This window comes from Spinacia oleracea, chromosome 2 (genome assembly GCF_020520425.1).
Source record: "Spinacia oleracea cultivar Varoflay chromosome 2, BTI_SOV_V1, whole genome shotgun sequence".
Lineage (NCBI taxonomy): Eukaryota > Viridiplantae > Streptophyta > Magnoliopsida > Caryophyllales > Amaranthaceae > Spinacia > Spinacia oleracea.
In genome coordinates, this window is record NC_079488.1 from 111,778,011 (window position 1) to 111,799,519 (window position 21,509).

Sequence of the window (21,509 nt, forward strand, 5' to 3'; positions counted from 1 at the left end):
TTCTTAGACTACTAGTTGAGTCTACGGAAACAACTTTTAAATCACTCTTATAAATTTTAATTATAAGTTAATATTTTTAAAATATACATTTAGATTTAAGACGATTCAAATAAAATTGCAAATGACTTTATTTTAATGTTATATACTTGGTATAAATCACCATAGTGATCAAAGAAAAGTTTGTAAATAGTCTAAAAATCAAACTTTTACCATTACTCCATAGAGATAGCGGAGAAGGTGACGAAGTTGGTCGCGTGATCTAAACCTCACTTCACACAATCACGCTCCTTTGAGTCATATCGACTCTCCTCTTTACCTATAAAAGTATAAAACTACAGACACAGACACGAAAAAAGCGAAGCCCGGCCTGGCCCGGTCAGAGCACAAAATTGTGGGTTGTGGTATGGGCATGGGCTGTATTTTTTTGGGGGAAAATACCAACAAGAGTCGAAGCATAACACGACATGACAAAACACATTAAATTTAGTAAAATTAAGTTTAGATATAACAGTCCGATCCGACACGAGGACATGTTATGGGACGCATTTTTAAATTTTTTAGTTTAGTCCAGCCCATTAAAATGGGTTTGGTACGAACGGGTCCATTTAGCCCATGGTCTTGACTTGATACCCGACCTAACCCAATACCCAACCTGACCCACAACCATCTTTACTCCGTGCAATTTAAATAATTCTTGGCGCGAAATAGAGGAAGTATGAATAGAAAAATAATAATACGACGGCGTGCAAAACAAAAGAATGGGAGGCTCGACCCATACCTCACTTCCCTTGAAAACACGACCACCATACGCTTTTTCCTTGCCGTCCAAAAAGAGTTAAAAAAGTCTAAATACAAACATATTACTCACTACTCCCTTCGTCCCGGAATACTCGACCCGGTTTGACCGGCACAGAGTTTAAGGAACTTGAATTGACTTATTTAATTTAATAGGTAGTAGTTGATATTGGGGTATTATTTTATTGTAGTTAGTGGGAAATGTGTAAAGGGGTGGGGTTAGGGGAGAGTAGGGGTTGAATTTTTAATTATTTTTTGTATGGAGTAGGGGGTAGGTGGGTTAATAGGGGTGGAGTGAGAAATAATATAATATTGTTATAATATTTCCATTTTTAGAAACAGGTCAAGTATTAAGGGACGGCCCGATAAGGAAAACAGGTCAAGTATTCCGGGACGGAGGGAGTACTTAACTTGTAGTAGTCCAACTAGACCAACTCCACAGCTGGCGCCTTTCATTAGTATTGGCGTATTGTGGTATTGCTTGCCCCCCATATTTCTTGGGCACACCCTTTTTTCGTTCCTTAGTCAAAAAACAATAACCCAAAACTTCTCCCTCAATCTTCAAACTTCATCATGTCACCATCCCTTTTACTTTTTATTGGATTATTATATTTTTATTTTTATTTTTATTTTGAAAATATAATTGTAATCCCCCGTAATTTTATACATTTTATATTTTTATTTTAACGTATAGTTAATTATATTTGAATAGAATTTACGAATTTTAGAAATAAATATTTAATTAACGAATATTTATTTTTATACGTTTTAAATGTTTTAATGATTTATGCAATGTAAAATAATTTTAGAATTCTATGTTGAAAAGACTTTGAATTTCGAAAACACATTTGAAATTGGGAAACCAAGCCTAATCGATTTTGGATTCAAATACTAAAAGTAAATCCTAATCCTAGCCCAAATTGGTGAAGCCCAAAACAAATAAACCCAAAATAAACCCATAACTCTCTCTCCTCTCCTTCACTCACGTAAAACTCAAAGGAAACAAAAACCCTCTTTCCCTCTTCTTCCTGCTGCACGTGAACAGGAACCTCAAGCCCCTCTTCTCGTCGCCGCCGTCCAGCCGACCACCGTCGTCCTTTACCGAAGCCTCAGCCGCCGGTAATCCTCCCTCTCCTTCTCTCTCTTTCGTTCTCTTAAACTCCTTGGTCTTGGTTGCACACCCATTAATAGTTACTCTGTTTTTGTTCTCGCTCAGCCTCCGCGCCACCGCAGTATCCGCCCAGTCATTGCTGCGCCGCCGCGTCCTTCGCCCACACCAGAAACCTCTCCTCTCCCTTCTTTCTCCTCCACGCACGCAACGACATTCCCTTCGCTCGTTGCTTCTTTCTTCCTGCCCCACAAACTCAGCCGTCGCTGCACGGCCACCGCAACCACCAGCAGCGTCACTCAGCCGCTGCACCACCTGCCCGCTTGTTGCCGCACCACCTTGTCCACCGGCAGCTTCTTGTTTTCTCTCTTCGGTTATTTCTTAAACCCTAAGTAACTAATTATTTTAATTAATTATAATTGTTAATTGAAATTATGTTCTTGATATTAAATTCATAATTTTTATGGTTTGAACATGATTTTCAGATGTTGGTTGAGTTTATAAACGAATTAATTTCAAGTTTTGGTTGATTGAATTATAAGTTAGGGCTTATTATGATTTATTAATTTGAATTATGTTTCATTAATTTGAATTATGTTTCTTGAATTAAAGTGATGATTTTTGTAATTTAAATTATAAATTTCAGATTATGCAAATTATATAATAAAGTTATTAATTTTCAGATTATCAAATTACTTTGAAATATGAATTTTGATTGTTTAAAGTATGAAATTCAAGGTTTTTATGATTTTTAATCATGATAGGTTGAGTATGAATTATTGAATTGGTTGTTTTGAGATACTAGGAACGTAGATTGACCTTGGTGAAGCTTTTAAATGAATTTATATTGCTGAAAATTTAAAGTACGATGTTTGCAAAAGTTTTCAACGAATTTCAATAATTAATATAATAATTATGATGCTAGGAAACCAAATATTCAAGTTTCGATATTGAAAAATGTTCTAATTATGTTTAGGAAGGGTTTGAAGCTCCCTAATGTTGTTGAAAATTCAATATGAATTGATATGAGTCTATATTGGTTGTTGTTAGGTGGAGAATTCTCCGTAGGCGACTTTTGAATTATTAAAGTGGTCTTGCAGTTTGTTTACACAAGGTACGTACATACCTGCGTGCTTGCAATGTGTGCTAATTGTTGAAATCATGTTGATATTATTGTTGAACTTGGTGATGTTGATATTATAGACAAACTTGGTTATATGGAATGTGCATGTTTAATACTGTTGGACAAACTTATTGAACTTATTTTGCACTATAAGAACTGTAACATGTTAGTATGGATGTTTGATACAAACATGTTGGTTGGGGACACTAGATTATTCTATATGATTGGGTTGGATCAATTGGTTGTTGTTCCCTTTCTATCTTTTCACTACTTTATAAGGGCGGAGGACCTTGTTTAGTAAGTTGAAACTTTATGCCCATATACAGGGTTGCTCATGGTTAAAGGAAAGGTTGGTTAAGTTGGAATGAGTCTTGATTGATGCTTTTATGATCACTTACTTAATTCCAAGATAAAAAAAACAGTTGTGAACAAATGTGAATTGTCTGTCTTATGTAATGGTTGAGTCATAACGGGATCTCAATTTGTAAATCATGTAAAGTGAAACTGAATAGCAATAGCTTTAGACTGTGCACGTCTGAAGTGACGGACAAACAGGAGTTGGGGTTCATGGTGGTAGCCCATGGCCTTTAATTCGGACCGGATTGATCACCGTGTCCTATTTTTATTTAAACGTTCCTCGATATCGCAGGTCACTGAGGTTACGGAGTCGCGCCCGTACCTCGTCTTCCTTAGTGAAGACTTCTGGATGGTCAACTCGGTCCATTGTCTATTTCAACTAAAATAATATTATTGCTAAAAGTCTAGCCTAGTCTAGTCTGGTCAAGTATGGTCGTCAAACTATCATGTTTTGTCTGCCCTTGTTTGTGTTCATTAGTATCATGTTAGGGTTGTTCGTTTAATAGAATCATGTTAGGATTATTATTGATTTAGTATGTAGTACTCAGCTTTGCTGATTACGTGCTTTTGCTTGTGCATGTTGATCATGGCTATGCCTTATTGATCCTGTGATGACCCAATCTTTGGTGAGCAGTCTCTAAGGATCAATAAGCATTGTCCATCTGCAGGTTTGAAGATGTTGCATCATTGGGATCGGGAATAGAGAGCTTGTATTTAGTTTTGATTTGCTAAGTTGACTTGGGTTTGTTTAAATGGACTTTAAACTTGTCATACTATTTATATTTCCTTATTTTCGTTGGTTGATTTTTGAGACTAAACCTGTAATCGATTATTTATAAACCTAAAGTTAGTTTTATGTTTTCCGCTGCAAAATTCTGAATAAGCCGTTACGTTTTCACACGGGCGATAATGCCTTGATAATTCTCTATGTTTTATATTAAAAGGTTATTTTAGAAAAGAGAGAATTGTCGGGGTGTTACAAAGTGGTATCTAGAAGCTAAGGTTTTATTTTAATAAATTTTTAGGCGCCTAACTAGTTAGTTATTTAAAATAAATTTCTTAAAAATCGAGCTTCTACGGATTATAGTGTTCAAAATTGGTACTTTTTTTTTGGGGGGTCGATTTCCTTTTATCTTGTTTGAAAGTATATGATATTTCTTATTTAAGTTCGAAATCAAATTATTATTCAAGTTAAAGTGATAATTTTGACATTTTTATTTTTCTTATTATTTATTATTCAAAAAAATAATGAGTACACTTTTTTAAAGAAGTTCAAATTTTTTTTAGTTGTTTTAAGATTTAGAATTCGTTATTAGAAAATATAAATCTTTTTCGAATTAATAACTTTATTTTCTAATTTATTCGCTACGCATTTCCTTAATTTATTTTACTTTATTTATTTTATATTTTATTTATGTTATTATTCTATGTTATAATTTTATTATATTAGCGTCCTTTTACCTTGTTATTTAAATTATTCCAATGCTTTAGCTTATGAGAGATGGGTAGTATAAGAAGGGCATATAAGATAGAATTATATGTGCATTAGTAGCTAGTCAATGATAAGAAATTGATTGTTATGTATGTGCATGTGCTAATTGTTTAAGTGTTACATTTACAAGTGCATAAAGAATTGTTTGATTCCACCAAACTTATCGATTACTGAACCTTGTTTATGTTTTGGCTGGAAAATCGTTAGTGAGACCTTGAATTGTTTATTTCAAGAATAAAATGTTTCTTTCCAAGTATACCAACATAGGATCCTTCGAGAAACTTGATATAGAAACCCCTGATATTTACGTGAAGAAAATCATGTTTGGATGTGAATATTATGCTAAAGTTTAAGGGCAACCTATCTTAATGAGAAAGGATATCATAGCAGCCACTATCATTAATTGCTTACCTAACAAATTTCCATACCTAGAACTCAAGGAAAAGTTTAAAGACATGCATTCTGATGATGGAACACCAAAGTTGATTAAGTATGGGACTAGGGATGGTAGGTAGAGATATGACGTAGAGATCCTGACCACCATTATTGAGGTCGTAGAAAATGGGTTCAAGGAGGGTAGAAACTCATGGAGTCATGCTTGGGATGCAGTTATAGATGAACCTATTAGAGTTGTAAATATCTAGAGGGAAATGATGTAACCGTGGAGAATGAGAATGTAGTGGTTGAGGCAAATAACCCTAACCCAGTGGCCCATGAGCCTACCATTGAGATTCCTAGTGAGTCGGATGTGGAACCTAAAGGTGATGGTGAGGTGGCAAGTGAGTCTCATCAAGATAAAGACATGAAAGAAGACTCATACTCGGAAGAAGAATTCGACGAATATTGAAGATCTAGATCTTACTCCACAAGTTTCCAAGGAAAGAATAGGTAGGCAAGATGCCTTAAACATTTGAAGTTGTAATAGTTAGTTAGTTCTTTTATGTTTTAAAGAATAAGTGGCATATCAGCAACGGTTTAAAGTTAAAGCAATAAGAGTTTGAGTTATTCTTTATTCTCTTCAAGGATATAATAAGCCTTTATAGAGTTAGCAATAGAAGTTAAAGTATTCATTTCCAGTTTGAGAGTTTCGTTATTCAACAACAATAGTTTATGTTTGTGTCGTAGAACCTTTATGTTAATTTGAGGACAAGTGCGTTATTATGGTTTAGAAATTGTTATTAACATTCTTTTGAGGAATAGAGTTAGATTATTGATAATCCAAATGATCAAAAGTTTATTTTGGGCACGCGAATGGGAATATTATTACTTATTTGTTGTGATTGAACTTCCATTCATTGGTTTTCAAATTTTATGTCCTTGATAGGGATATTTTCTTGAATGAGTGACAATGATTGCTCTATTATTGGTGTACATTCTTGAATAAGTGTTTGTTGATGCGATCTCTACGATCAAATCTAAAATTCTTTCGTAGAGGGGACATATGAGTTATGTATCGTAGAGTAATTAATTTTAGGTCGCACACTAGAATGTCAAGCAATAGTGAGTTAGTTGCTACTATTCGCCTTTTGGCGGGAAGACTGGCTGAAGAGAGAACTGAGCGTCCTGATTCTACTGGGGACATGTTTGAGAGACTAACCAAAGTTAAGCCATCATACTTTAAGAAGCAAGCTGATCCTACCTTTCTAGAGAACTGGGTTAGAGAGTTTGAGAAACTGTTTGGGGATGTGAACTGTCTTGAGAACATGAGAGTGGGTCAAGTTGCACTGTACTTGGAAGATGAAGCTGATTTGTGGTGGAGAGAAAATGGGGTTAGACTTAGCGTTGTTGAGAGATTCAATTGGGATTCATTTGTTACCGTCTTAAGGAAAAAGTTTTATCCTCTTTTTATGAGAAAACAAAAGGCACAAGAATTCATAAACCTTAGGATGGGATTGGCTAAGTTTGTACAACGCTAAGATAGACGTACTGTGAAATTCAGAAAGTAAATTTAAGGAACCATATTGGAAGATTGACCTCGTATAGATGTTTTGAGAAGTCCAAGAACCTTTAGTTATTTCTGTAATGCAAGTGAGGACTTGATGAACAAGAAGTGTGAACTATTTTTCGATAGTGTGTTAGAGGTTAGTAAAGAAGTTAGAGTGAAAATCGAGGATGTTACCTTTGTGAATGGATTCATTGATGTGTTTCCGAGTGAAATTGCGAGTATGTCACCTGCTAGAGCCTTTGAGTTCATTATAGAGTTAAATCCTGAAACGACACCTATATCCAAGGAACCTTATAGCATGACACCTCCTGAAATGAGCTAATTAGGACACAGTTGTAAGAGTTGTTTGGTCAAGGAATATATTAGGCCTAGTGCATCACCGTGGGGAGCTCCTGTGTTGTTTGTTAAGGAGAAAGATAAGAGTATGGAATTGTGCATCGATTTTAGGGAGCTAAACACCATCAATAACAAGTATCCCTTGCCTAGGATAGATGACATATTGGATCAATTGAATTGGGCGAGTGTGTTCTCGAAGACTGATTTGCGTTTGAAGTACCACCAATTGGGAATAGCTGATAAGGGTCTAAGACCTCATTAGGATTCGTCATTGTCATTATGGGTTTTAGAGTAACGTCTTTTGGGTTAACCAATGCACCTGCATTAATTATGGATTTGATGAATGAGATTTTCTACGAATTCCGAATTAAGTTCGTTATGATGTTATTAATGATATCCCCATTTATGCAAGGAATGAGAAAGAGCATGACAAACACTTGAGGATTACTTGGAGACGCTTAGGAAGAATCTAGTTTTATTAAATGAAGTATACAAATCTTGAAGTCATATGTGTATAAGTGACACCGACAGAAAAGTGAAGGACTAAATTGATTGAGAACTATGTTACGTAAGGGAATAAATTTAAGAGAAGATTTGAGTGGTCCAGGATCGTTGGAAATCATTGTTGGCTGGAAAAGATGAAAAGAAATACATGAATTGGTGCAAGAGCTAAGAGTTAAGCCCAAAAGTTATACACCCATGAAAAGTGTAATGAGGTTCGGTATCAAGGAAAAGTTGAACAGAAGGAGTTTCTGTAGATCATGCTAAGATTCAAGCTGTGAGTGAGTGACCTACTCCAAAGAACGTGTCCGATACTTGAAGTTTTATAGGCCTAGATGACCATTATAGGAGGTTGTGAAAGACTTTTGGAAGAAAGCAAAACCAATGACCAACTTGTTGAAAAAGGAATCGAAATTCAAGTGAAGTGAGAAATGTGAGGAAACTTTCTAGATTTAGCTGTTGTCGCGTCAATTGAAACCTTATAAGGCTAATTACCAAACCCATGACCTAGAGTTAGCTGTTATGGTGTTATCTACGAATATTTGGAGACATTACCCTTATAGGGCAACATATAAGATCCTTACCGAGAACAAAAGTCTGAAATTTTGGCAATAAGGTCCAGTTGAATCTTGGGGACAACATTGAAAATGAATATTTCTTTCCGCCCTGCAACCAATAGACAGATTGAGATTACTAACGGAATTTATGTTGAAAACCTGTGTTATTGACTCTAAGGGTAATTGGGAAAGCCACCCAGGTTCGATTGAATTTTCGTGCATCAATAGTTACCATGCAAGCATTACGATGTCACCTGTTGAGGCATTGTGTGGAAAGAAGTGTAGAAATCCCACTTGCTATGATTTTAGTGGAAATATAGCTTTGGGGGCATGATTCGTTGAAGTAGAAATATCCAAAGTCATTCCCTGGGGTGAGTTACGAGGGCGTAACTCGTTTTCTTTAAGGGGGTAGAATGCGATAGAAATTCGCGCTTTTTACCTATTTTTATGGTATTTTTATGCATTTTATGCTTATTTTTAGCAACCTTTACAAGTTGATGCAAAGCAAATAGATTCTCCGCATAAGAAAAGGTGTTCATGAGTAACACAAACAGCTTTGAGTTGGCAAAATAGTGCACTTAGGTGGCACAAATACTTCTTTAGTATGAATAAGTTGAAAACTTTTGAAAAAGGTGTGAATTTCCCTGTCAAGTTTCGGGACGAAACTTCTTTTAAGAGGGGTAGATTGTAATCCCCCGTAATTTTATACATTTTATATTTTTATTTTAACGTATAGTTAATTATATTTGAATAGAATTTACGAATTTTAGAAATAAATATTTAATTAACGAATATTTATTTTTATACGTTTTAAATGTTTTAATGATTTATGCAATGTAAAATAATTTTAGAATTCTATGTTGAAAAGACTTTGAATTTCGAAAACACATTTGAAATTGGGAAACCAAGCCTAATCGATTTTGGATTCAAATACTAAAAGTAAATCCTAATCCTAGCCCAAATTGGTGAAGCCCAAAACAAATAAACCCAAAATAAACCCATAACTCTCTCTCCTCTCCTTCACTCACGTAAAACTCAAAGGAAACAAAAACCCTCTTTCCCTCTTCTTCCTGCTGCACGTGAACAGGAACCTCAAGCCCCTCTTCTCGTCGCCGCCGTCCAGCCGACCACCGTCGTCCTTTACCGAAGCCTCAGCCGCCGGTAATCCTCCCTCTCCTTCTCTCTCTTTCGTTCTCTTAAACTCCTTGGTCTTGGTTGCACACCCATTAATAGTTACTCTGTTTTTGTTCTCGCTCAGCCTCCGCGCCACCGCAGTATCCGCCCAGTCATTGCTGCGCCGCCGCGTCCTTCGCCCACACCAGAAACCTCTCCTCTCCCTTCTTTCTCCTCCACGCACGCAACGACATTCCCTTCGCTCGTTGCTTCTTTCTTCCTGCCCCACAAACTCAGCCGTCGCTGCACGGCCACCGCAACCACCAGCAGCGTCACTCAGCCGCTGCACCACCTGCCCGCTTGTTGCCGCACCACCTTGTCCACCGGCAGCTTCTTGTTTTCTCTCTTCGGTTATTTCTTAAACCCTAAGTAACTAATTATTTTAATTAATTATAATTGTTAATTGAAATTATGTTCTTGATATTAAATTCATAATTTTTATGGTTTGAACATGATTTTCAGATGTTGGTTGAGTTTATAAACGAATTAATTTCAAGTTTTGGTTGATTGAATTATAAGTTAGGGCTTATTATGATTTATTAATTTGAATTATGTTTCATTAATTTGAATTATGTTTCTTGAATTAAAGTGATGATTTTTGTAATTTAAATTATAAATTTCAGATTATGCAAATTATATAATAAAGTTATTAATTTTCAGATTATCAAATTACTTTGAAATATGAATTTTGATTGTTTAAAGTATGAAATTCAAGGTTTTTATGATTTTTAATCATGATAGGTTGAGTATGAATTATTGAATTGGTTGTTTTGAGATACTAGGAACGTAGATTGACCTTGGTGAAGCTTTTAAATGAATTTATATTGCTGAAAATTTAAAGTACGATGTTTGCAAAAGTTTTCAACGAATTTCAATAATTAATATAATAATTATGATGCTAGGAAACCAAATATTCAAGTTTCGATATTGAAAAATGTTCTAATTATGTTTAGGAAGGGTTTGAAGCTCCCTAATGTTGTTGAAAATTCAATATGAATTGATATGAGTCTATATTGGTTGTTGTTAGGTGGAGAATTCTCCGTAGGCGACTTTTGAATTATTAAAGTGGTCTTGCAGTTTGTTTACACAAGGTACGTACATACCTGCGTGCTTGCAATGTGTGCTAATTGTTGAAATCATGTTGATATTATTGTTGAACTTGGTGATGTTGATATTATAGACAAACTTGGTTATATGGAATGTGCATGTTTAATACTGTTGGACAAACTTATTGAACTTATTTTGCACTATAAGAACTGTAACATGTTAGTATGGATGTTTGATACAAACATGTTGGTTGGGGACACTAGATTATTCTATATGATTGGGTTGGATCAATTGGTTGTTGTTCCCTTTCTATCTTTTCACTACTTTATAAGGGCGGAGGACCTTGTTTAGTAAGTTGAAACTTTATGCCCATATACAGGGTTGCTCATGGTTAAAGGAAAGGTTGGTTAAGTTGGAATGAGTCTTGATTGATGCTTTTATGATCACTTACTTAATTCCAAGATAAAAAAAACAGTTGTGAACAAATGTGAATTGTCTGTCTTATGTAATGGTTGAGTCATAACGGGATCTCAATTTGTAAATCATGTAAAGTGAAACTGAATAGCAATAGCTTTAGACTGTGCACGTCTGAAGTGACGGACAAACAGGAGTTGGGGTTCATGGTGGTAGCCCATGGCCTTTAATTCGGACCGGATTGATCACCGTGTCCTATTTTTATTTAAACGTTCCTCGATATCGCAGGTCACTGAGGTTACGGAGTCGCGCCCGTACCTCGTCTTCCTTAGTGAAGACTTCTGGATGGTCAACTCGGTCCATTGTCTATTTCAACTAAAATAATATTATTGCTAAAAGTCTAGCCTAGTCTAGTCTGGTCAAGTATGGTCGTCAAACTATCATGTTTTGTCTGCCCTTGTTTGTGTTCATTAGTATCATGTTAGGGTTGTTCGTTTAATAGAATCATGTTAGGATTATTATTGATTTAGTATGTAGTACTCAGCTTTGCTGATTACGTGCTTTTGCTTGTGCATGTTGATCATGGCTATGCCTTATTGATCCTGTGATGACCCAATCTTTGGTGAGCAGTCTCTAAGGATCAATAAGCATTGTCCATCTGCAGGTTTGAAGATGTTGCATCATTGGGATCGGGAATAGAGAGCTTGTATTTAGTTTTGATTTGCTAAGTTGACTTGGGTTTGTTTAAATGGACTTTAAACTTGTCATACTATTTATATTTCCTTATTTTCGTTGGTTGATTTTTGAGACTAAACCTGTAATCGATTATTTATAAACCTAAAGTTAGTTTTATGTTTTCCGCTGCAAAATTCTGAATAAGCCGTTACGTTTTCACACGGGCGATAATGCCTTGATAATTCTCTATGTTTTATATTAAAAGGTTATTTTAGAAAAGAGAGAATTGTCGGGGTGTTACAATAATAATAAATATGTAATTCAAACCAATACCATTTTAAGAAATGAATGTCCTTGAACTGAACTGAATGAAACGAAGCTGAACTGAAGTGAATTGAAATAAACTGATCTGAACTGAAAGTGAAATTAAATCCAAAAAATTAGGGTCTTAATCTGTAATAACATACCCAACCAATTAACACGGTTACGTGCAGTAGGAGGGCAATTGATTCATCAGGTTAATTATAACTAAGGACGATTTTATGATGATATTCTTAAAAATTGGATCGTCCTGATAAACCAAAAAACCCTTTAAAAGTAGAGCGCCATAGTTAATTGTAGATGTCGATTTTCCACAATCATAGTTATTCCAATATTTAATTTTAAATGTTTTAATTTGTTCCTTATTTTCTACTCCGTACGTTCTTAATTAGCTACTCTTCCTTTTGTTTTTCTCCTCATCCTTATCATTGCATTACCGTTACCCACTTCTTAGCTGTACAATTGACCTTTACTTAAATTTTATTTCCCTCATATAAATACCCCCTTCCTCTCCTCCTCCTTACCACATCTCTCATCAACCTTCTCTATTTCTTAATAATCCTTAATTAATCACCCTAATCTCATAAAAATGGCTAATCATCATAATAACCCTCATTTCTTAATTTTAGCCACTCTTGTTGTAGCTTCTTCCTTCTTCCTACCTTGCTCGGCCTCGCCGCCACGTAAGCTAGCTCTAGTACAACAAGAGCCTCTTACACTAAAATACCATAATGGCCCTCTTCTCAAAGGTAACCTTACCGTTAATCTCATTTGGTATGGTAAGTTCACCCCAATCCAACGGTCCATAATCATTGACTTCATCCAATCACTTTCCTCTAAAATAGCACGTACATCACAACCGTCGGTTTTTTCCTGGTGGCAAATTACCGAAAGGTACAGGGGAGGACCTTCCACCGTTACCTTAGGAAAGCAATTCCTAGACCAAACTTACTCCCTAGGGAAAGTCTTAACCCCTGCTCAACTCGTCGTTTTAGCCTCTAAACTCCCTCATAGGAACTCAATCAACGTCGTTTTGACATCTGCTGACGTGGTACCGGACATGTTTTGCATGAGCTCGTGCGGTGCACATGGGTCCGGTTTAGCGGGAAAACACAAAAAGATCAAGTTTGCTTATGCTTGGGTGGGTAACCCGGAAAAACAGTGTCCGGGTCAGTGTGCTTGGCCCTTTCATCAACCCATATATGGCCCACAAACCCCGGCACTCGTTTCCCCGAATGGTGACGTTGGGGTTGATGGTATGATTATGAACTTGGCCACGGTGTTGGCTGGGGCTGTTACTAACCCGTTTGATAACGGATATTTTCAAGGTCCGGTTGATGGTGGTTTGGAAGCGGTTTCTGCTTGTACGGGTATATTTGGGTCGGGTTCTTACCCTGGATACCCGGGTAAGGTCCTGGTTGACCGTACAACAGGAGCAAGTTTTAATGCGTATGGGGCCCATGGGCGTAAGTATTTGCTTCCGGCTATGTGGGACCCGAAAACTTCGGCGTGTAAAACTCTTGTGTGAGGCGCCTTGCCGACCACTTTGGGAACACTAGGATATTTCACAAAAAAAAAAAAAAAAAATGTGTACATAAGTGTGTAGAGTTGAATCCGTATCTCTCTTTTTGTATTTTGTATTACATTTATTGGTTATTGTTCAAGTTACAAGAATTAAATTTTATCTACGGTATAGAGTATTTTCTATTATTGTTTTACTTTACGGGTAAATGATAAAAATCTTGAATGCGTGTCACTTTAATTTAGGTTAAATGCGGAGCTTTGAGCTAGGTGATATAAATGTCTTTTTTCACATACAATGTACTATGTGTACTATTGTTGATGTTAATTATTGGTTTATTACTTCTTCGAAGTAAACATGTGAATATGTGTTTGACAATTTAAAAGTATACCAAACATCTAGCTTGCAAAGTTTAGGTCAAATGGAGTACATACATCATATTCACACAATCACACCTAAGCTATGTTGCAAGTTAAGTATGTGGTACATGCATGGTTCATCCACATCTTTATTTTAAATTAGGCTATGCCTTTTTCTGCTTTTCACCTTAGTTTTTTATTTATTAGATTAGATCTGATCAAATCAGATTATAAAAAATAAAATACACTAACAGAAAACATTCAGAACACACCATAAACTAGAAAAGGCAAACCAGACCGAGCGAAAAGAACAAAGCTTAGTCTGTGTCACTTAATATTGATTCCTTGGTCAAATGTTAACACTAAACTCTTGTTAATTCTACTTTGCTCTTGAATGAAAAGATGAACCATTGTACATTTGTACTCAAATTTGTATGTTTTCATATCTAAGTAGTAAGTTAGTAATCCATCTTGAAGAATAAAGATCGGACATGTTAGGTGTGACAATGGGCCAATAGGCCCAATCTCGAAGTAAATCGTCTTTGTGGTCTAATTTGAACGGTTTTGGATGTTGATATTCACGCAATTATAACCTCAATCTATATTCGTTGTAGATCGTGTGATTAACTGATGAGTGATGATGGGAACTACAGTCTACAGTCAAGTCCATTTGATCGACCATGTTAGAGATGCGACATATTCAATTATTCATATTATATCGATATATATTTTTTAAATAATAATTTTTATAATTTTTACTTATACATATTTCGAGACATTAAAAGTCAAAGTAATGCGTTAGAGAACGTAAAGTCAATTATGATACAATATTTAAAAAACGGAAAAAGTATTATTATTAATAATCAATCAGACGACATTTTACAAAGATAAAATAAATCTATAAAACACGGATTTAGAGAAGAAAAAAAAAACATAATGTTGCGGGTACTAGTTAAAATTATGCTTAATTTCTTTCCTCTTACGGAGTACTGGATAAAAGCCTTTTGTATTGCAAAAAAAAAAAAGAAAAAAGAAGAGGAAGGGCCGCTAGCCTTCTAATCTGGCTGGGCTGGGTGACGGCTTAAGCGGCTGAAAGAATGGGCAGGCCCAATAGCTAAATTTGGGCCAAGAAGCTGTAAACAGTAATAAGAGATCCACTAAGGGGCCTAAGGAACTAATCAGATAATCCAATGCACATTCCAAAAAAATAAAAAAGTTAGACAATGCAATACTCCATATCTCATACTTCGTACTTCATTTGAAAATGAAATGGAGTGGTAAATTATTGGATCAACCTAAAGACTTGAGCATTGCATTTACATGTTAGTGCTAATTTTTGAAGTATGAGATATGGAGTATTGCATTGTCTAACTTTTTTTTTTTTGGAATGTGCATTGGATTATCTCATACGGAGTACATCATTTGTATTCATCTGAAATTATGATTAAGGTTGTCCGCCTTAGTTTTTTTTCCTTATTAAAAAAAAATCTCATACTTCATACAAAAAGAATCCTTAAACAAACAACCCTTACTTATTTACATAGCATATTATTTTAAGGAAAAATGTGATTATGTGGGATTGTGTTGAATTTGTTTCAATGAATACTCTTAATATTTTATGATTTTTACTTATTACAAATCGAATTAAAGGGTATTTAATATTCTAGTTTCTAAGGAGGCGTTTAGTTGGGGGTTTTCGGGAAATGGAAAGAGAATGATGAGTTTGATTACATTTGTTGTTGTTGTTGTTGTTGTTGTTGTTGTTTGATTGGTGGTTTTTGTCATTCTCTTTACTCTACTTCCTTTTTCACTTACCCTCGAATCCCTTTACAATGATACCCTACCCTCCAAGGGTTTTCCATTATCATTTCCTTGACCACCCTCTATAATAAGTAATACGAAGTAATTAATAAATAATACGGAGTAAGTAATAAGCAATAAGTAATAAATAATAAATAATTTTTTTATTAATTTTGTTATTGTTTATTACGGTGAGAGAGGAGATAATTGTGAAAACCAAACACCATTTTTAAATAAAGGATTTTCATTTCATTATCTTTGATTCCCTTTACCCTTCTCCAACCAAACGGTCCCTGACTTTCTAAGGGTCACTAAGGGTCGGTTTACAATAGATTTAATGTTCAATCCTTTTTTCAACCTTTCTAATTTATATTATCCTTAAAACTCACAAAATAAAATAAAAAAAAAAAAACAAAAAAAAAACCGGCGATTATCCGTGTTAGCACAACATGTATGCAATGCTTACGTAACTAACTTTCGCCTTTAAGTTGATCCAATAATTTACCACTCCATTTCATTTTCAACCCTCTTGGAAGTTGAAATCCTTTTTATTTTCTGTAAAAAAATAATATTCTCCTGTTGACTAAACTGCTCTAATTCTGCAGAAAATCGTACAAAAAGTGGATAATTCCAAAGCTACCACCACTAATTTTATTCCAGTAAGTTTGACACTTTGACGTGTATGCTTAAACTTATTTCACATTTTGCGTACACTATAAGCATATCTCATTTTCACCCCTTTTTGGTTTACTTTTTACATTCATATTTCATTTCCCATTTTTTGCTATTTGCATTTTCATGTGACTCTACTTTTTCTTCAAGAGAAAATCACAAAGGGAAAAGACAAATGATACATAAGTCATATGGGTTTTATGTATCATCCCTCAACACTTTACTAATTAAAGTAATTGATAATTTAACATTTACATGTGAATTTCATAAAACAGTATGCTCATACAAATGATGCATTTAATAAAAGAAAATTGTAAGGAATAACACCATACTACTCCCCCCGTCTCTTTTTGTTTTTTACGTTTGTTATTTTTCACGCGTTTTAACGATTAATTAATTTGCATCGAGATTCCTCAATTTTTTTAGTTAAACAAGATAAATTACGTTTATTTATAATATTTTCACTTTTATCAAAATTATGATATTGGGAAATGAGAAAAAATTAATGTCCCAATGAAAAAGTGTAAGAGATTAAATGACCCAATGAATTTAATTGGTTAAAATAATAATTGGACACAAATTTTGATAGAATACTAAGTCATTTATGTGATAATATAAAAGGAAATTTAAAGAACATTTTGAAATACCCTAAAAGAAAAACGTAAAGAACAAAAAGAGACGGAGGGAGTATTAACTAGAATACTTTGGAGTGTATTTTTTGTTTTGTTTTCCAAGAAGCATCGCACTCCATATTCTAATGTGTATATTTGACATTAAATTCCCTTTACAAATACAAAAATCAAAATCAAAATCGTTAAGATTATATAAAATCCAATAGAAAAATACGTAATATCGCATATGTTCAATTAAGAGTGTATCTATGTACCATTGAAAACATTTCGTAGCATACGAATAAGGATAATCGCCTATCTAATGGTGTCATAACATTAACATGTACTTGTATGAGATTACCCAGCTCGAGTAAGGTGGTTTTATTCACATCATAAGATCACTTTCATATAAAGTTACTCCATTCATTCATTACCAAAAATTGATTTTGGTTTAGCGAACCATATTCAATTCCAAATCATCCAAATCAGAAACGACTTACACACTAATCAAACAAATCAAGTCACACCAACTTTACTACTCCGTACGTTTATACAACTCTATCTAATGACAACACATCCACATTGTTTTACCCCTTCATTAACTCATTTGGATTTACTCGAAATGAACAACTCTACCGAAAAAATAGGCCTTGGGTACACGCTAAAGCCAACCAATAATGAAAATTGTTCTATACTCATTAACAAGATTGAAACTGCTCTTTCTTTTTGTATGCGAATAATTCACGAAAGCAATATAATAAAGAGAAATTCAAACCTGAGACCTATAACTATCATATCGTACATAGACCCTCAATCTTTACCACGAGATTAAAGAAGGCTTTGATATTGAAATTGTTCTATAATTAGTAACAACATTGAATTTAATTTTTAATTACCCCCTTGTCCCTCCCCTATAATTCTGCAAATTTGGTGATTTGTGGGGTCTTTTGTTAATAAAAGCTTTTCATGGTATACAACTTTTCTTGTCGGTGGTTTAAATCAGTTTGGTTAGCTCACTCCACTAGAGAGATAAACTTCTCCTTTTTTGTTTTTTTTTCTTCTCATTTTCTCACACACTAAAACAAATTCTCTCTCCACTTTTTTGTTTTACCGGATAATTCGGAATTCCCTCTTCATGTTCGGGCGTAAAGGTTGAAGCTTTCAAGTTTTATCTATCTCCCTCCTTAATTAATTAAGGTATTTTATTTATTTATTACCACCCTCTTAATTTTACAGTATTCTAATTTGATTTTTGTTGAAACTCCTGCTTTAATTGTTCTGTTCCTTGTTGATCTACCCTTCTCATTTAATTTTCTGGGTTTTTGGTAGTTGGCAAGATAAACTCTCCCCTCTCTCTCTTTCTATCTCTCTCTCCTCATTTCTTGTAAAATCCTCCTCCAAATTCTAATTCTGATGTTAATTTCTACCAATAAATTTATGTAAAGGTAAAAATTTAACCTCACATTTTGAAGTTTTCTCTGTTTTTTAAGTTTATGATCTCATATTTTTCAATTTTAGAGCTTGTAATTATTTTGGGGTTTTTGTATGATTAAAAACTTCGCAAATTAGTTTCATTTTATTGCATGATTAAGATTGCACATCTGTGAAAGATTAAAACTTTGGCAGTATAGGAATAATTTGAAGGCAGTTTAGCTCATCCCATTTCTTAAAGATTAAAACTTTGGTAGTATTGGAATAATTTGAAGGCATTTTAGCTCATACCCATTTGTTAAAGATTAAAACTTTGGTAGTATTGGTATAATTTGAAGCCATTTTAGCTCATACCCATTTGTTAAAGATTAAAACTTTAATAGTATTGGAATAATTTGAAGGCATTTTAGCTCATACCCATTTGAGAAAGATCAAAACTTTGGTGCTAATTTTTTAGACTAAATATGCAGTTAAGTGTGATTTTAGCTCACATTTCTTAATTTTCTTTGTGAAATGGTGTATGTTTAATTTATCCATAGATCTGCTCTTTCCCATTTTTAGCTTAGTTAGTAAAAGATTCCATCTTTTTTTAATTTACTGTAATTTTTCATACAATTATCCTTTACCCATTTGAAAACACCCAATTTTTCATACAATTATCCTTCTTTGAATGTGAAGGACTAATTTGTGGGGGTTTGTTTTGAAGGGGTGAGTAAGATGGAAGAAGGAAGTGAATTTAGACAATGGGATGAGTTAATTCCAGATGCATTAGGGTTAATATTCAAGAAGCTCCCTTTAGAGGACATATTGACAGTGATTCCTAGGGTATGCAAGGCATGGGGGAAAGCTGTTCAAGGGCCTTATTGTTGGTTAGAGATTGACATTGATGAGTGGAGTGTACATTGCGAGTCCGAGAAGCTCGAACGGATGCTCCGATTGCTTATTACTCGAAGCTCCGGTTCGCTTCGTAAGCTCCATGTTTCTTGTGTCAATAATGATCAGAGTTTTGCTTTCATTGCTGAAAAGTAAGCATCCTTGATTCTGTTTTTCATTGTTGGATTAAACCCTTGTTTTGGCTAGTTTTGTGTGATTGTTGAATGTGTGTGTAGTTGTGCTTTGTTTTGGTATGAAATTAAGCAAAAGGGTGGAAGGTGAAATTGAACATCAATGAATTAATGTGGAGTTAAGTGTGATTTGGGGACCAATGAATTAATGTTTTTTTTAATGATCCGAATGAACCATAAATGCAATATAAATTACAAATGGGAAGGGGACTTGAACCTGAGACTACAGTAACACACAGTAACACTTAACTATTAGGCCACGACCTCATTAGTACCAATGAATTAATGTCATAGTTCTGGAATGGTTTGTTATGCAAAGAAAAGAAAGAATATTCGGGACCATGCATTAGAGTCATGGATTTGGTGTTTTGTGGATCTGTGAACATATTCATTTTGGTGGAATGTCTCACATCCACCCAATGCCAAACCAATGTCTTCACAATCACGTTTTCGAGATGAGGCCGGTGGATTCCTTTGGCATTGTTAGATTTGTTGGCTTGCTTAACCAAACAAATCCTCAATGTATCTACTCCAACCAAACAAAACTAACAATGTTACTATCTTCATGATTAGTTTTTTTCCTCTTCAATGCCAATTCTCTGAAGTTAAAGGCTTGAAGTTTTACATAACAAAAGAATGTAGGAGAAACGGCCAATTCCCCGGTTTCTATTCCTTGTGTAGAAGAGGACATAAACACTTAATCTGAACTTCCATTGCAGCAATATTACCTGATCTATTAATTTATTATCTAATAAGTTACTAGTAACCAATGCGGTCTTGGCCTAATGGTTAAGACTGATAGCTTGCGCGTGATAGGTCTCAGTTTCGAATCCCCCTCCCCCATTTGTAATTTGTATTGCCCTTATGGCTCATTCGCACAAAAAAAAAGTCAGTACTCCGTAATTGTTTTGTTAATTTATGATTATGTGACAATGTTTATTCAAATCCATGATGTTGTGGTGTAAATGTGTTATTTCTTTTTCATTTTGCTAGTGCTGGATCCCTTCAGAATCTTGTAATGCGGAGAAGTGAAATCAGTGACTCAATCGTAGAGCAATTAGCCGGAAAGTTCACTAGACTCACTTCATTAGACCTGAGCTACTGTTGTCAGATTAGCACCCATGCTTTAGAAGCCATTGGCAAAAACTGTAAACTCTTGTCTTCCTTAAGCTGGAACATGCACCCTTTAGGCTCGGCTTTCAAACCATCACACGCCGATGAAGCTCACGCTATTGCCAAAACAATGCCTAAACTTAAACAACTTGAGTTAGCTTACCTCCGAATCAACGTAGAGTGTGTCCTTAACATCCTTTCGGGGTGCCCTAACCTTGAGTTTTTGGACTTAAGAGGGTGTTGGGATGTTCATTTAGACAAAAATGCCCTTGTGAAACGGCACCCTAAGTTGGAGATTCTCGGGCCTCAAGTAGTGATGGGTGTGTTCGAAAGAAGAGCGTATTTCGATGATTATTACTCGGATTCGGACTTTTCGGATTACGATTATATGGATTATAGTGATGATGAAAGCTTTGATGGAATGTGGGATGATGAAGATATAGAGCTCAGGATTTATGAAGGCCCTGATAACATGTATGAATTCGGTTGGCCTCCATCGCCTTAGTAAGTAGTTAATAGTTGGTTACTTCATAGCTATGTTATGAACTTTGTGTTATTTCACTCCTTGTGAAATTTGTGAAGAGTCTATTTTTCTACACCTTAAGTCTTTATGTGGATCTATATACCCTTTTAGTATGAATGAAAGTATTGCAGTTTGTATATTTTTATCAGATTTTCGATCTCAGATGTTAGAATATTTATCTAATTATTTTATATAAGTATAAGATTTAAGTTTTGATTCATTGTTTTATTTATGCGATTTTTGTTTTGGTTTTGATATCATGTCAGATTACCGATGTTAGACTATGTTATGTTTACTTTATTCTTATTGCTTATTACTCAGTAGATCAAACCAGAAAAATCTAACCATATTAAACTAGAAAAAGTAAAAAGCATTAATATAAATCAACGACAACTGTCGTGTAAGACCGTCTTACTGAAAAGACCGTTTTGATTGCTTAATTAATTGGTTTCAATGCTTAACTAATTAGTTCAATTGCTTAATTAATTGGTTTCATTGTTTAACTTATACAATATCAAGGTGGTCTTTTGTGTAAGACTGCCTTATACAGTATACAAGTTTGTAATGAAT

The 21,509-nt window shown here is 34.6% G+C and overlaps 2 protein-coding genes and 2 long non-coding RNA genes across 5 annotated transcripts; all 4 read left to right on the forward strand.

The window, feature by feature from the left end:
• The first annotated feature begins 2,837 nt into the window (after window positions 1-2,837).
• Window positions 2,838-4,246, forward strand: LOC130468120 (uncharacterized). The gene is made up of 2 exons (XR_008928524.1): window positions 2,838-3,017; window positions 4,018-4,246. It is a non-coding gene; the product is annotated as an uncharacterized lncRNA (long non-coding RNA).
• A 6,052-nt stretch (window positions 4,247-10,298) lies between these two features.
• LOC130467187 (uncharacterized) lies at window positions 10,299-11,707 on the forward strand. Its single transcript, XR_008927338.1, has 2 exons — window positions 10,299-10,478; window positions 11,479-11,707. It is a non-coding gene; the product is annotated as an uncharacterized lncRNA (long non-coding RNA).
• A 650-nt stretch (window positions 11,708-12,357) lies between these two features.
• Window positions 12,358-13,532, forward strand: LOC110805748 (protein EXORDIUM-like 2). Its single transcript, XM_022011401.2, has one exon. The coding sequence runs from the start codon at window positions 12,434-12,436 to the stop codon at window positions 13,370-13,372; it is 939 nt and encodes a 312-aa protein (XP_021867093.1). The 5' UTR covers window positions 12,358-12,433; the 3' UTR covers window positions 13,373-13,532.
• Window positions 13,533-17,809: 4,277 nt separating this feature from the next.
• LOC110805608 (F-box protein FBW2) lies at window positions 17,810-21,155 on the forward strand. 2 transcript variants are annotated; one of them, XM_022011258.2, is made up of 3 exons: window positions 17,810-18,005; window positions 18,946-19,264; window positions 20,297-21,155. In XM_022011258.2, the coding sequence occupies exons 2-3, from the start codon at window positions 18,957-18,959 to the stop codon at window positions 20,919-20,921; spliced, it is 933 nt and encodes a 310-aa protein (XP_021866950.1). In that variant the 5' UTR covers window positions 17,810-18,005; window positions 18,946-18,956; the 3' UTR covers window positions 20,922-21,155. The 2 variants fall into 2 exon arrangements, with proteins under 2 accessions (XP_021866950.1, XP_021867013.1); XM_022011321.2 differs by lacking the exon at window positions 17,810-18,005 and adding an exon at window positions 18,096-18,253.
• The last annotated feature ends 354 nt before the right edge of the window (window positions 21,156-21,509 follow it).